The sequence below is a fragment of the Corticium candelabrum genome, chromosome 12 (assembly GCF_963422355.1).
Source record: "Corticium candelabrum chromosome 12, ooCorCand1.1, whole genome shotgun sequence".
Lineage (NCBI taxonomy): Eukaryota > Metazoa > Porifera > Homoscleromorpha > Homosclerophorida > Plakinidae > Corticium > Corticium candelabrum.
In genome coordinates, this window is record NC_085096.1 from 7893082 (window position 1) to 7906321 (window position 13240).

Below are 13240 nucleotides of genomic sequence, written 5' to 3' on the forward strand. Positions count from 1 at the left end.
GCTTATGCGTGCGTGTGTCCGTGTGTTACTGAATGTGTCTTTGCAGAAGCGACATCATTCTCCACGAATAGATCATGACGTTTTAGGTGGGAAGAGTCTGAGATGGGCCCGATCATGGAGATGCTGGAAAATGTGTAGTCTGAGATGAACGGTCGCGTCGGATTGCTTTGGGGGCTGAAATTAACCTAAAATTAGATTGCTACGCGAATGTGTCTTTGTGGAAGTACCAAGTATGCGGATGTGATGTGAATTGAGATAAGCAGGAGATTGAGATGCACGGGAGTTTGTTTATAGCCAGAACGAGAAGGTTGTCCATTGTTTTAGCCAAAAGCACTGGCCAACCTTTATGTAATATTAACAAATGTGATCTGCCTCTTGGAAATTGACATGAGATGACTTAATTAATTAACTTGGTGTTGTGCTTCATCGTGTACTGTAATGCTAGAACATCGTTTGTGTGATGCAGAGTATACATATATTTGCTCAGTTTACAGAATAAAGTGTATCTATGTCCAGTTTCAATTTATTGTGGTCAATCAGTAAAATCGCAGTTGTGTGCAATTGACATATATATGCATCAGTAGCATGCAAATTTGAATTGACTCATGACAGATTTGAATGAAATTTGAATTGACAGTTGATCAATTTGAAATGACCGTGAATGAATTTGAATTGACATAATGCCAATTTGAAATGACAAAGTATGAACTCGAACTGACAAAGTAGAATATGAATTGACATAACACTAATTTGAAGTGACTATGAATGACTTTCATCTGGAAATAGTGTACAGTAACAATAGCTGTTTGACAGTCTTACCTCATCTTTTGACTCAAACAACACCTGATCGTATTCACTAAGAGCCACAAGGAATATGATAGACGTCACACTTTCAAAGCAATGAATCCACTTGCGACGTTCAGACCTTTGACCTCCAACATCAACCATTCTATGAAATTGCCAAAATAACAGTTATGAAAGCTGTTAATGCACAGATATCGCTTAAATAGAAAATAGCAACATATATTTTTAAAAATCAAATTCTCTAGTACAACAACATGATCAGGACACTACACTACACACAATGTCAGCTGCAACTTCAGAACGCTAAGTAAACAATAGACTTAGGTAATTAATGTGGACATACCCAGACAACAAACAATTAGATACATAAATTGACACAATTGATAAAATATATCAACCTCGCATCATACACAGTCAACACATTTGCTAATCTGGTGAAAGTTGGACTGAAGGTAAAAAATGACTAGAATTAAGTTTATTATAACTAAAATAGATTCTGAACTAGTTCTTTGCACAAGCTATATTAGCAGCCAAAAGTTACAACTATATCTGTGGCATTTCTTCCTTATACCTGCTGCACTTGTACTGGTACTGAGCTATACATAGCAGTCGAGGAGAGTAGCAAAATGGCAACACATGTCACAGTCTGTAGGTATCTGACTCTCTCTGAGAGTGTTTGGTCCAACAGCTTTCTTTCACGTTGTTCTGAGATCTCTTCCTATTGTGCTCGCGCGATGTATTCCTTGTTATCCGACAGCCTTCTTTCACATTGTTCTAGGTCTCTTGCTGTCATGCTCGTGCAATGTGCTCCATGTTGTCTGACAGCCTTCCATCACGTTTTCTGGTGTCTCTTGGTTCCTCAAAGTTTTTGTCTCTTGGCAACAGATGTGCAACGGACTAGGCCAGTAGTTGTCTTCTGTAACATTTTAATGGAAGAAATACCCACATCAACTTAACACTGAACAAAATTTCTCTTCAGAATCCAATCTCTTTTCTTTGGACGTAGTTTGATGTATAAAACAGCAAAATAAACTACATTTGCTCAGATAACACAATCTGATGGGACTGCTAGATAGCATTGTGACGTAACAATGGCATGTAAACAACAATGAATGATGAAAGTGAGAACATCTATAAGAAAGAGATTGAGCCCACGTAATGCAACTTCAAATTGAGTCTATCAGGGCATTCGGTCTCCTTCCTGAACAACGAATCTCATAAGGGTAGCAGGCTTCTCGCTAGAGAATTTGGGAAAGTGGCGGGATGGGCAGGTCCAAGACGCATGCAGTCTGCTCTCTACTACAGTTGCACAGTCCAAGTCGAACATGCGTACTTGAGCCGATCTCAAGTGAGATATATTTTGCGTCGTACCTATTGTGTGTAACATACGTTCAAGTGCCCTGGCAAGTCAACTTCGATCATCAATAAGCCCTTGTTAGCGATGTTCATAGGCTGTGCATGTGCAAGTTCCATGGACGAAACTACAGAAAGTGTGTCTATTCAGGCATTGATTGACATGGACCACTGTTGTTGATTCGCAAGAAGCCATGATTAGTCTAGAGTAGATTCTAATTGCTACACTTCTCGGACAAGAGGTGTGCTTTCTGTGTCACGAGAAGGGCATCCGGGACTACTATCAACGGCAGCGCATCCGGGACTACTATCAACGGCAGCACATCCGGGACTGCAATCAACACAAGTACGTATACTGTACACGTCTGGAGCAAGGCTATTATCTCACATTCTTTTGTAAGAGCCTGGATTTGTGGCTAATGTCACATTTACTATATTATTGTGTTGCAGTACTGTAGTAGTATGAAATTCTCATACATTCTTGTCAAACTTTGGACTCCTGTCAACCTTTTCTGAGAATGGCACACTGTTACTGCCACGCTGCCAAACAGCACTATGTCGTTCTATGTTGCACCTCCCAAAGGGGACCCGACTGAAGCTGGAGGACGACATCACCCTGTCTATGTTCTTACTGATGCCAAGTTACGCCTGCACTCCAAACTTTAGCTTCGTGGGTGATCTGGTCTAGCTGGCCATCAAACTTATACATACCTTAACTTTAGTAGTACAACATTTTGAAAAAATGAGAAAGATGTAGGGTTGCCATATGAAAAGAATAGAAACAAGACCATGTAGGTGTGCCGTGACATCTTTTATGAATTCACTAGTATAGACTGAGCAATATCTATCTAGACATATATTTATCTAGACATCATCTTTACACTGCACTATTTCTAAACGCTATGTGTTTTACGCCTTGAAAAATAGCACAATGTAAAGATGATGTCTAGATAGATATTGCTCAGTCTGTACAAGTGAATTCATGAAAGATGTCACAGCACACCCTACATGGTCTTGTTTCTATTCTTTTTCGTACGGCAACCCAACATCTTTCTCAAAATGTTTTATACTTGTTTGCATTCTTTTTTGATCTTCCAGACCTCTAGGAAAGTAAAGAAATATATTGAAAGCACGGGATAGTTGACCTCAGATCAATATACTTAGAGTTATAGCATGAGCTACCATATTGGTAATGTACATGATAGTCCATGTACCCGGTATTCATTGTGACCTGCAACACATAAACATGTGTGCACAGTAGATGCATCTTTTTATTGCGAGGCAACAACGCCACCATTTTGCTGGTAACAGTGCACGTGAGCAGATGTGCAGTGTACCAGCATTGGCGAGGTGGACATTGACGGTAGAAATTGGCACACTCCCTGTGTAGCACTCGGTGCAGGAAACGTGTAAATTGGATTTGGTACAAATGCAATCATAATTTAATAGAGAAACACTATCACCCTATAGTCAACAAGAATCTTCGATCACTGAAAAAGTTGCGAAGGACGACGACACATATAGTCTACATGGGACCGGTCTGGGTGGGTGTTTAAATGAACTGGAAGGTGTAGCGTTTGCAGTTATCAAGAAATTTTACATGGGCTCCGTCCCACTAAAGGGGCCCTTGCACTGCAATGACAAATTTGAGTAGTCGTGGACCTGCTCCGTTGCAAGCGCAGAAGTTTGATAAAAATCAGCTTTGTGCAATAAACAGTTAATACTGATACCCGCTCTTACAGAAGAACTGAACATAACTCAACCCTACATACCAATGCGGTAAGAAAGAATACATAAACTGTTCAGTTTTCTCAGAATCACTTGACCACTGCATTCCTGAAAGGTGACAGGTAGTCTTCTCCTCCAATATGTTTGGAATTCGCTGGCCTCCTTTCTCCATGACGCAAAGCATTAAAACAACAGGCACACATGTAAGTGTCTCCTCATTTGCTGTAGTTTCCTTGAACACTCATCTCGATTAGATTCTTCTCCCTTGCAAGCCTGTGCTTTGATGTATTCTTCCATGCCTCTTTGCCCATGGATGGGTAAAGATCTTTAAATCAATACATAAACAGCAGTTTACACACCAAGCTAAAGAGTATCAGAAAGGAAAGAGCAGAATCTAGCAATCAATTTCATTTGGAACATTCGTCTTTTCTCACTATTCAAGGCAAAACGGCTCGTTGCCAAGATGTGGAATTAGAACACCGGGCTCTTTCTCTGAAGTCGTTGCCTAACTATTTGTTCGAATGAGCAGTAGTCAATGCAATTGCAGGACACCCTTCCTAGTGTACCAGTTTTCATCTGTGGAAGAAAGCAATGTCTAACCAAAGACTCAAAGCCAATAAACAGCCACAATCTCTCTGTCACATACTCAATGCTTGTCCCAAGCTATCTAGGTACTTGAACTTGGTCTCCATACACAGAAGTCCACTAATCTGAACTAGTTACGGTCGTCACAGCCATTGTGGCAATTAGTACAGGACTGTGACTTTATGATCAGATGCTAAGGTCCTGATTGGACTTTGGGGCCTGCACCTCAGATGGCATCACAAGCTGGTGCTCCTGCAAGTACCTGGCTTGGAACGTCTGCATGTCTATACATAAAATCTGCTTAGCTGCATGTCATTCAGTCTCTTCCATATTTTTATGTCAATTCATCACCTCCCTTTCCCTAAGTCTGTCTGCAAGTTCATTCACTTGCTATCTGTCTTTGTTACTTATTTACTTGCCAGCCTCTGTAGAAACCCCTTCTTACTACTCTTTCTGCTATATGCAGCTATCAAAATGCTGTAAAATCAAAGTGCCTAATTCGTATAACTTTCAGGTTATATACACCATAGTCAGTGCTCTTGATAGCATAAAATTCTCATGAACTCAAAAGTCTTGGCAAATCATGATTAAGGCTTTGATATATATGAAAGAGAACTACTGTGTCACTGATGATGGCAGACTTTCGCTGAATTCTGATTAATTACTGCTCTGACTCAAGCTGTCATCTGTCATATATTCCTTACGAAACAATTACGAAACAATGATGGGAGAAGTTCACTATTGACATGATAATACCCTAATGCCAATGTATATCACACATTATTGCATAAAACAGATGACACCAATCTGTAGCAACCTGAAGCGATCAAGACGTCTAAGCTAAGCAAAAATCTGTGACGTTTTCACATGAGAGCATTTGTAAGAGCTCGGTGAGTCTATATCTTTGAAAGCCATTGTATACTTTATGGCCCTGAGCCTGTGGTTTCAAGCTAGCCTCGCAAGCCAGGCCGCACAGTCACTGAACTAAACGCGCATGAATCACGCGAGGAGGAGGAGGAGGAGGAGGAGGAGGAGCTTTTGCCAGAATTGCTTCAGTGTGAGAAGAGCCTGGTCGCTTTTGAGAATGTCATTGTGACGTGGGACAGGATCTAGTTTTATAGCTTGGATGAGACTAATTCGATTGCCTAAAGGGCTCTTTATTGTAATTACGTTTGATACATGAAGTGCAGAGTAGCCCTCCGTAGAGAGCGCTTGTGCACTCAAGCCAGCGAAGCTGTTATTCGACAAATTGCTGAATCATGCGCCCAGGAATGGCCTACATGGGGCTGGTCTGGTAAACCTACACTCTTCAGCAGCGTTTCTTTCTACTGAACTCATCTGCAGGTTTGAAACCGACATAGTAGTGTTCACCACTCTTGCGCGCCTACTCTGAGATCTAGTATGTGGTGGAAATGGTGTGAGAACTGCCGGCCCTAGGCCTGTTTCATTCAACGGTTCATCAAAGCAGTGGCATACAGCGTGTTGACCTCTCCAGACAGGAACTGAGTCCACGTCATGATCAGATGGCAGTCTTTCTGACAGCTGTACTTCTAGTGAGCACTGATTAAACTGAACGTGTGACGGTACTTTTGTCTTAACAAGCAGCTCTCTATGACATTGCCTCTCCTCATGGTGAACTGGAAACATCTAAGAGTGGGAAAACAGCAGTGCAGCTGCAGTGGACCTTGTTCAGAAAGTGCACAGTTGACTCGTAGTTGCATGTGTTGTGTACTACGCACTTGTTTCAATGCCCGGACTCTGAGTGCTACTTACACTAACCGCGTACAATGCATGAGTTCAGTTCTCATACAACGAATTAAGCTAACCACACTGCTGATTTAGCCGTTGATCTACTTTTGGCAAAACTGAATGCTGAAAAGGAGTTGTAACACTGCAGAATAAATTGCTGGGCTGCATAGGTATGTACTAGAAGTGAACAATTACGTCTATGTACTTTGTGCAAAACAAGTACAGTAGTGCGAAGCGCTGCCGAGTCGTTACTCAACTTTCATACACAGGCTTACCTAATCGAATTAGCCTTATCCAAGCTATGAAATCGGATCCGGGGTGCCACATCACTATGACGTTCTCAAAAGCGACCAGGCTTTTTTCGCGCCGGAGCAACTTTGGCAAAAGCTCCTCCTCCTCCTCCTCCTCCTCCTCGCGTGATTCACATGCATTTAGCTCAGCGACTGTGCGGAAGAGCCTGGCTAGCGAGGCTAGTTTCAAGCTACGAAAAGCACTACAAAGTACAACAACAATTCTTAGTGTTGTAGCCACTTTTTCGTTGTGATTATCTACAGGATGCAATTCTAAAACACAAGTCGAACTATCAGCAGAGACAGACACAATATTTAGAAAACCACAAAACACAAAGTACGAAACATATGAACATATGTGAGACGGTTACACAGTAACAAATGACTAAAACAAAAACAAATGACAGTATGTAATAATGTAAAAACATACATAGCATGTGCAACTTCACCCTACCGTATCAAGACTTTTTCCAAATTAAACGGATATTCAATAATTCCTGTAGTAGGAACACGCACTCTCAACACATCCTGTTGATCAGGAATATAACCTGAAACTGAAATCCTATCCAGAGCATCTAAATAACTAAAACACAAACATTACGACTCATTTTGAGTACATCAACTGTTTCCTCACTATTTCGCTGAATCTGATAGTTGATATTCTCTACGTCGGTCATAGCAAGCCTGAACTCCTGAATCAGCCCATAAAGCCTTTAAAGCATTCACCTGCACATCACCTATGTCATCCACATGGTCCTTATCTACTGTGGAAACCACAGCACTGTTTCTCTACAAATAGAAGACAACACATAAGTAAACAAAATTAATTACATGGCAAAATAACTGCATAATGTAATGTTGTTTAACAACGTTAGACAGAGTTGATTCCACCCCGGAGTTGTGCGCGCTAGCGGTGCCGTTGCGCGCGTTGTAGCTAAGGACGGAGTTATCCGCGTGAAGTACTATATACTTGGCACTGTAGGCGTGTTGCGGTCATTGTAGCAATTGCAAGCGTCAACGCTTCAGAAAAATTTGTTGACCCTTGCCCTCCCACCCATATCTCCGTTGGTATTCCAACGTGAAAGGCTGGGGGTCGGAGTCTCGGTCTGATGACCGTCTCCTGCAGCACGGTACAGTTCACGCATGCGCATACCTGGGCTCCGACCCTCGCGCCGGGGCCAGACTTTCCCTCCGGCAAGTCTGGCGAAGTTCATCCGGTGAAGGTATCTGATGGCGAAGTTACCTGGTGATATATAAGACTATGAAGATCCGACAAAGGTAAGGAATCAATACACCATGTCTCTAAATCCCAAAATGTTTAAAACAGCAAATTATAACTCAACTAGCTGAGCAGTGAGTTCTTCTAATCCGTTGACCAATCTTTATTAACTAGTAACTGTCATTTCCACAGCTATGAGCCTGCTGAGAACCACAATAAAATCGTTGCAAAAATTATGAACTTAGAAGAATTATAAATTTATTTCCTTTATTTCTTTATAACAACCTACCGACAGACAGAACTGGCAAAATCCTAGTTTGTAACTAACATCAACATCAAACGTTAATCTACTTTTTGTGATATGAGCATTACATTTCCACAAATTCATGAACAGTTGTAGGCTCAAGAGTTCAGCCGGTCATGGCCCCCCTCCCCCCTGCGCCGGAGAAGGACTGGCTGGAGACGTTCGCCACTCTAAGGAAACCGCTGCCTCTCTATCAGGATTTTACACGTTTGGTTAGTGTTTGTGCATGCACATGTATTCACAATAACTGCTGATAGCAATGTACGTTGCTACTGGCTCTCTACTAATGTATTTGTAACCGAGTAGTCAATTGCTTTTACCGTCAGGCAGCGCATGCAAAACAACTTCTAGTCGCTCGGGGTGTCGTACGTCGCATGCATTGAACGAGTAGACCTTCTACAAAGCGTGGTATTTGCACTCAACGCAGAGCGACATGCAAAGCTATGATTTGCATACATTGCAGTCAACCTGTGGTTGACCTCTGTGGTAAACTTTGAGTTTAGCACTCTTAGAATGAGACACAGACAATGAGAAGAGCTGGAAAGAGTCAACATGTTGTTTGTAGACTTGGCTGGCACGTGTCGTGACTACATGCACTTGTGTCAGAGCGAAATTACATCAGCAAAGAGCCAATAGCGACGTGCATCCCTATCGAGGATGCACGAACAATGAACGACACTCATTGTGCACCAGTGGTAGAGATGACTTTTGTTCAAAACTGTGTTACGAATGGTGACATTAAAGTAAGCAAGGCAGCCAAATTAAAAGTTGGGATGATGAATATCAACAGAACAGTTGTTTTATACTCTCTGAAGAATACTCGTACTCTCGCAAAGTCCTTATATCATCCACCAACAAGATATTGAAAATAACCCTCAGCAAGTCATGCCGTTTAGATCTCAAGGTGTACTTACTATAGCCTATATGGTCTCCAAAATGTCAATCGACTGAACAGTGTAACATGTTAAACATGCCTGCCATTGGCTTAGAATAATGAAATTTTCTGTCAGCTAACATCTTTATCTATATAGGAGAGCAGTTGTGTGTGTGTTGTGTGTGTGTGTGTGTGTGTGTGTGTGTGTGTGTGTGTGTGTGTGTGTGTGTGTGTGTGTGTCCATGTCCGTGTGTGTGTGTGTGTGTGTGTGTGTCCATGTCCGTGTGTGTGTGTATGTGTGTGTGTGTGTGTGTGTGTGTGTGTGTGTGTGTGTGTGTGTGTGTGTGTGTGTGTGTGTGTGTGTGTGTACTCTCGTATCTCCATAAGGGCGAGTCGCAGCGCCATCGAATTTTGCTCCCACACGCTGAATCCATAGAAGTCGAAAGTGAAGCTGTCGTTGTTTTCCAAACTTCTCCCACGGTGACGCGATTTCCTGTCGATTGAACCCGCCCTGGCTTGCGTGCAAATATCTACGTAATGGCGTATAAGATCTCCTCTAAATTTAAACTGCCCATTCCCAAGCAAGATATGTTTGCGTGTATCCTGGTCCCGTAAGAACGCCTACCCTTCGTCGGGCCATTTAACACTTTGAAGACATGTATCGTTCGATACGCCTGTTCCCCTCAATGGCAGCAACGTCTTCGAAGTGATGACATGACCTCGAACTAGGTCTTTGTTCATGTAGGTCCTACATACATGCAATTACATTTTGACCTTTGTTGTCTACTATGTCACAATCCGACGACGTCACAAAGCCTCAAAATCTAGAAAACGGCACCGAAATGGGATAAAGTTTCTCAATATCTTACAAACTGTACAATGCATAGAACCATGCACAGGCGAGTTTCTTTCGGCATCTGGAGCAAAAGTGCATCATTGGAAACGTGCACTAGACTCCGTCTAGGCCGATCAAACCCATCTGCACTCGCGGCAAATTTCTCTTGAATCAGATCCACCGAATTTAAGCTGCCCATTGCATATATTTGGATCTTTGAATTTTAATTGTATAAAACTAACAATCAATAATGCAATCAGCCCAGGCAAAGAACAGGATCTGTAACGGGATATATTCTACTTTGAGATAATCAATCTCAGAACGAGATATCACTCAACGAGATATAACTCTGAACGAAAATGTTTATGAGAATTCTGTATGGCTGCTAATTCTTCAGAACGGAGTAAAAATGCGTGTAACAAGATACACTTAATGATAAATTGTCAGAATGAGATACTCATGCAACAACATAAATTTGCATACAACGTTAAATATGTTAACTCTATGAGAATTCTGTGAATGAGATATACTTCATGAATGCATACAACGATAAATTAATTAACTACAACTAATAACAATACAAATTTACTAACCATTAGTAATACTCATATCTAATCTGCCTGTGTGGAGAACGGGATGGTGAGCTTATCATAGAAAGCTGTATACACAAGATACAGATATGTAAAATGTACTCCAGTAGGAATGGACACACAAACTAGCAAAAAGTGAACAAACCAAGTGAGGGTGGTTCAAAACTGTTAAAGAAACCAAACGAAATACAGAAGATTTCCCAATATCACATCCCAGTGTAGAATGAGGTTTTCTCATCGTTCCATAAATCCCTTCACAGAGATTTGGCTTCTTTCAACTATTTTTATCTTGATAGTCAGGCATAAATGTATCCATTCCTTTCACAAGCAAATAAGTTTGAATGCAGTCTGGGTCGCACTTTCACTGAAATCAGCATTCATATCATCATACACTGCCTCCTCTACACCTGGTTTTTGTCAGCTTGCTGCTTCGTGGTCTCTGTTATCTTGGCCCTGCTGTAACTGTTAGAGTCTTCTGACCTTGACTCACTGGTGCCATAGCCATTTAGCTTCTTGCCTGGAATCCAGTGGTAATGACCTGATTTGTGAAGTTTGCTTGACTTCCCATTAATGATGTGTTGTAAGCACATTTGTGTGCCTTAATTAACTCTCCAGCTTTTAAGTCCTTTAAGCAAAAAGCGTGCAACCACTGTCTTCACTACCTCTCACTCAGTTCTCTCGTCAAAACACTTCAAAGCAATAATTGCCAACAGACGAAAATTAAAATACAGTCTCGTCCGTCACTAGTCACATTTACCAAAAAATGGACATGCCTATTTCTCTCTGCTTGACCCCTCCTTAACAGAAACAGGCACTAAAAAATGGTTCTATAATAGAACACATTTGTAGATGCAGCAAATGTAGTACTGCAACTCGTAAATAGAGTAACTAGAGAGAGCACACAAGTGTGTCGTTTATAATAATACTGAGGTGGGTTTTGATACAGGCAAATAGTATTGAAATAGAACACTATTACAACTAAATAAATCATGCCTTAGTCTACAACAGCCTACATAATGTCCCCTACTTTTCTAGTGTTTATATAAATAAAACTATCTGCTGGAAAATTCAAGACCACACACTTCACCGTTAACCTACAGCATTGATTCTTGCAGCCCAGGTATTGTCGAAGTACATTGGGGGTGGACAAGTAGTAAGTGGTGATCTTCATCAGCTTTTGAAAGATAAACGTTTCTTCCCATTTCTTCACTTTGTCACAACCCCCTCCCACTTTTGCATGGCGCTCTCTGCTGGAGACATAGCTCGGTAGAATCTTCACCAGACTTCCTGAGCTGCTACTAGCAGGCTCTGTCTCAATCTTCAAAAGCAGGCCTCTTGGAGAAAGTAATTATCAGTGAACCTTCACATGATCACATTCCTCTTTCCTTGCAACATATGAGCTTCTGCAGAATAGTGCTGACCTTGCATAGTCGTTACTTTCTGCCACATTTACTTAATGGCCCGAAGGCTCGATCTAGCGAGCCAGCTCTCACGGCTGAGCCAAAGAGAGTCACCTACTTAATTCTCTTTGGCAGTGGCTGTTCTAACGTTCAACACAATTTCGGTACTGTAAATCAAGTATATTTCAAAAGAAAAACTAATTCAAAAATTGACAAAGTATCTATTTCGGAAGCGATCTAATTTTGAAACATGCCAGAAGGCAGTAGCATACTGCAGCAGTACAGTGTGTAGTATGTCGCAGTAAGAATGACGTAAATGCGAGGCACAACTTTTACGCATGAAGTACGTACGTCTGGAAACAACGTAAATCCCCAGGTGAGCAAACTCCCGCGAAGCATGTCACTGATCGCGTGGCTGAAAAGCAAGAATCCTTAGTTCAAGGCTCCTACAATGCCGTTTTTGCCAGACCCGAACAAGGACGTTAATCATGAGTCTGCTGTGATATGTGAGAAAGCAAACATTGAAGTGTGCAAATCATGAGTACAAGTGTATATCTGTATAGTATATGGGTCCGTGACCCTTCCGGCCATTTCAATTTTCAATTTTCAAATTTCAATTTTTAATTTTCAAATTTCAATTTTCATTTTTCATTTTTTATTGCTCTATTTTTGTTTATATTTGGTTGAGTTGAATGTCAAAAGAATTGAAGACGGAAAGAACGAAAAATGAACGCAGCAAGAACGAAAAATGAACGCAGAAAAATGAACGCAGCAAGAACGAAAAATGAAACAGCCTTGTGCAAAGTATGCAGCAGGGAGTCTGGTGAAACGCGTGCCCTAGTCATAGCTCAACGCAGTAGGGAGTCATTTTTCATTCCAACGCGTGCTGCTGATTGGAAGGGGCAGAGTGGTTCTTCAACAACATCCGCCCTAGCACGATCTCTTGCAATTTCCGCTTTAACAAGAAGGAAATCTGCATCTCCCCCACAAAATAATCAATCTCGGGTGCGAGCAGTCATTGCTGATGAGCACAGTACATATGCATGATATATGAATTTATCTATTACCACATATAATTCTAACAATTGCTACAGTCTAACTAAATCTAAAACTCAACAAATTTAGTAACTATACCGAAACTCGTTCACACTCTGTTAGGCTACTCTACCATCTATACTCGCAGTACACAGCAACTAAAAACAAAGATGTGCGGTTTGCTGTTCTACACACGTGCACGTACGTGCCTCCATCACCTCTGGACTCGAATCTTGAGCTCCTGTCCACGTGGATGGCTCTCTTGTCACTGCAGACCTGCGTAAGCCGGACGACGTCGTGTGCTGGCCAAGTACCTTGGGCATGCAATACATGACTTATTTGCTTGCCCAGCTTTGTCAATCAGTCCAAGCTACGTATACGAAGAGTCACACAGAATGGACTGCCATTTCATGTTGTATTGCAGAGACAGAGGGCAACGTCGGCCACTTGTAACTTGCCACCGCTCTACGCACT

At 41.6% G+C, this 13240-nt stretch overlaps 1 protein-coding gene across 1 annotated transcript; it reads right to left on the reverse strand.

Moving 5' to 3' along the window:
- Nucleotides 1–382: 382 nt before the first annotated feature.
- LOC134187721 (guanine nucleotide-binding protein subunit alpha-11-like) lies at nucleotides 383–9647 on the reverse strand. The gene is made up of 5 exons (XM_062655873.1): nucleotides 9532–9647; nucleotides 9277–9436; nucleotides 7144–7298; nucleotides 6964–7092; nucleotides 383–949 (listed from the first exon to the last, which is right to left on the reverse strand). Exons 1-5 carry the CDS (start codon nucleotides 9645–9647, stop codon nucleotides 760–762), a joined length of 750 nt encoding a protein of 249 aa, XP_062511857.1. The 3' UTR covers nucleotides 383–759.
- Nucleotides 9648–13240: the final 3593 nt, after the last annotated feature.

What these genes read in the sequence shown, in the direction of transcription:
- LOC134187721 (XM_062655873.1), bottom strand. Translation starts at nt 9,647, where the DNA reads ATGAACAAAGACCTAGTTCGAGGTCATGTCATCACTTCGAAGACGTTG. An exon ending in CTATCAGATTCAGCGAAATA is followed by an intron (nt 7,093 to 7,143) that starts GTGAGGAAACAG and finishes TTTGTGTTTTAG; the next exon opens with TTATTTAGATGCTCTGGATA. An exon ending in TTGGAAAAAGTCTTGATACG is followed by an intron (nt 950 to 6,963) that starts GTAGGGTGAAGT and finishes GCAATTTCATAG; the next exon opens with AATGGTTGATGTTGGAGGTC.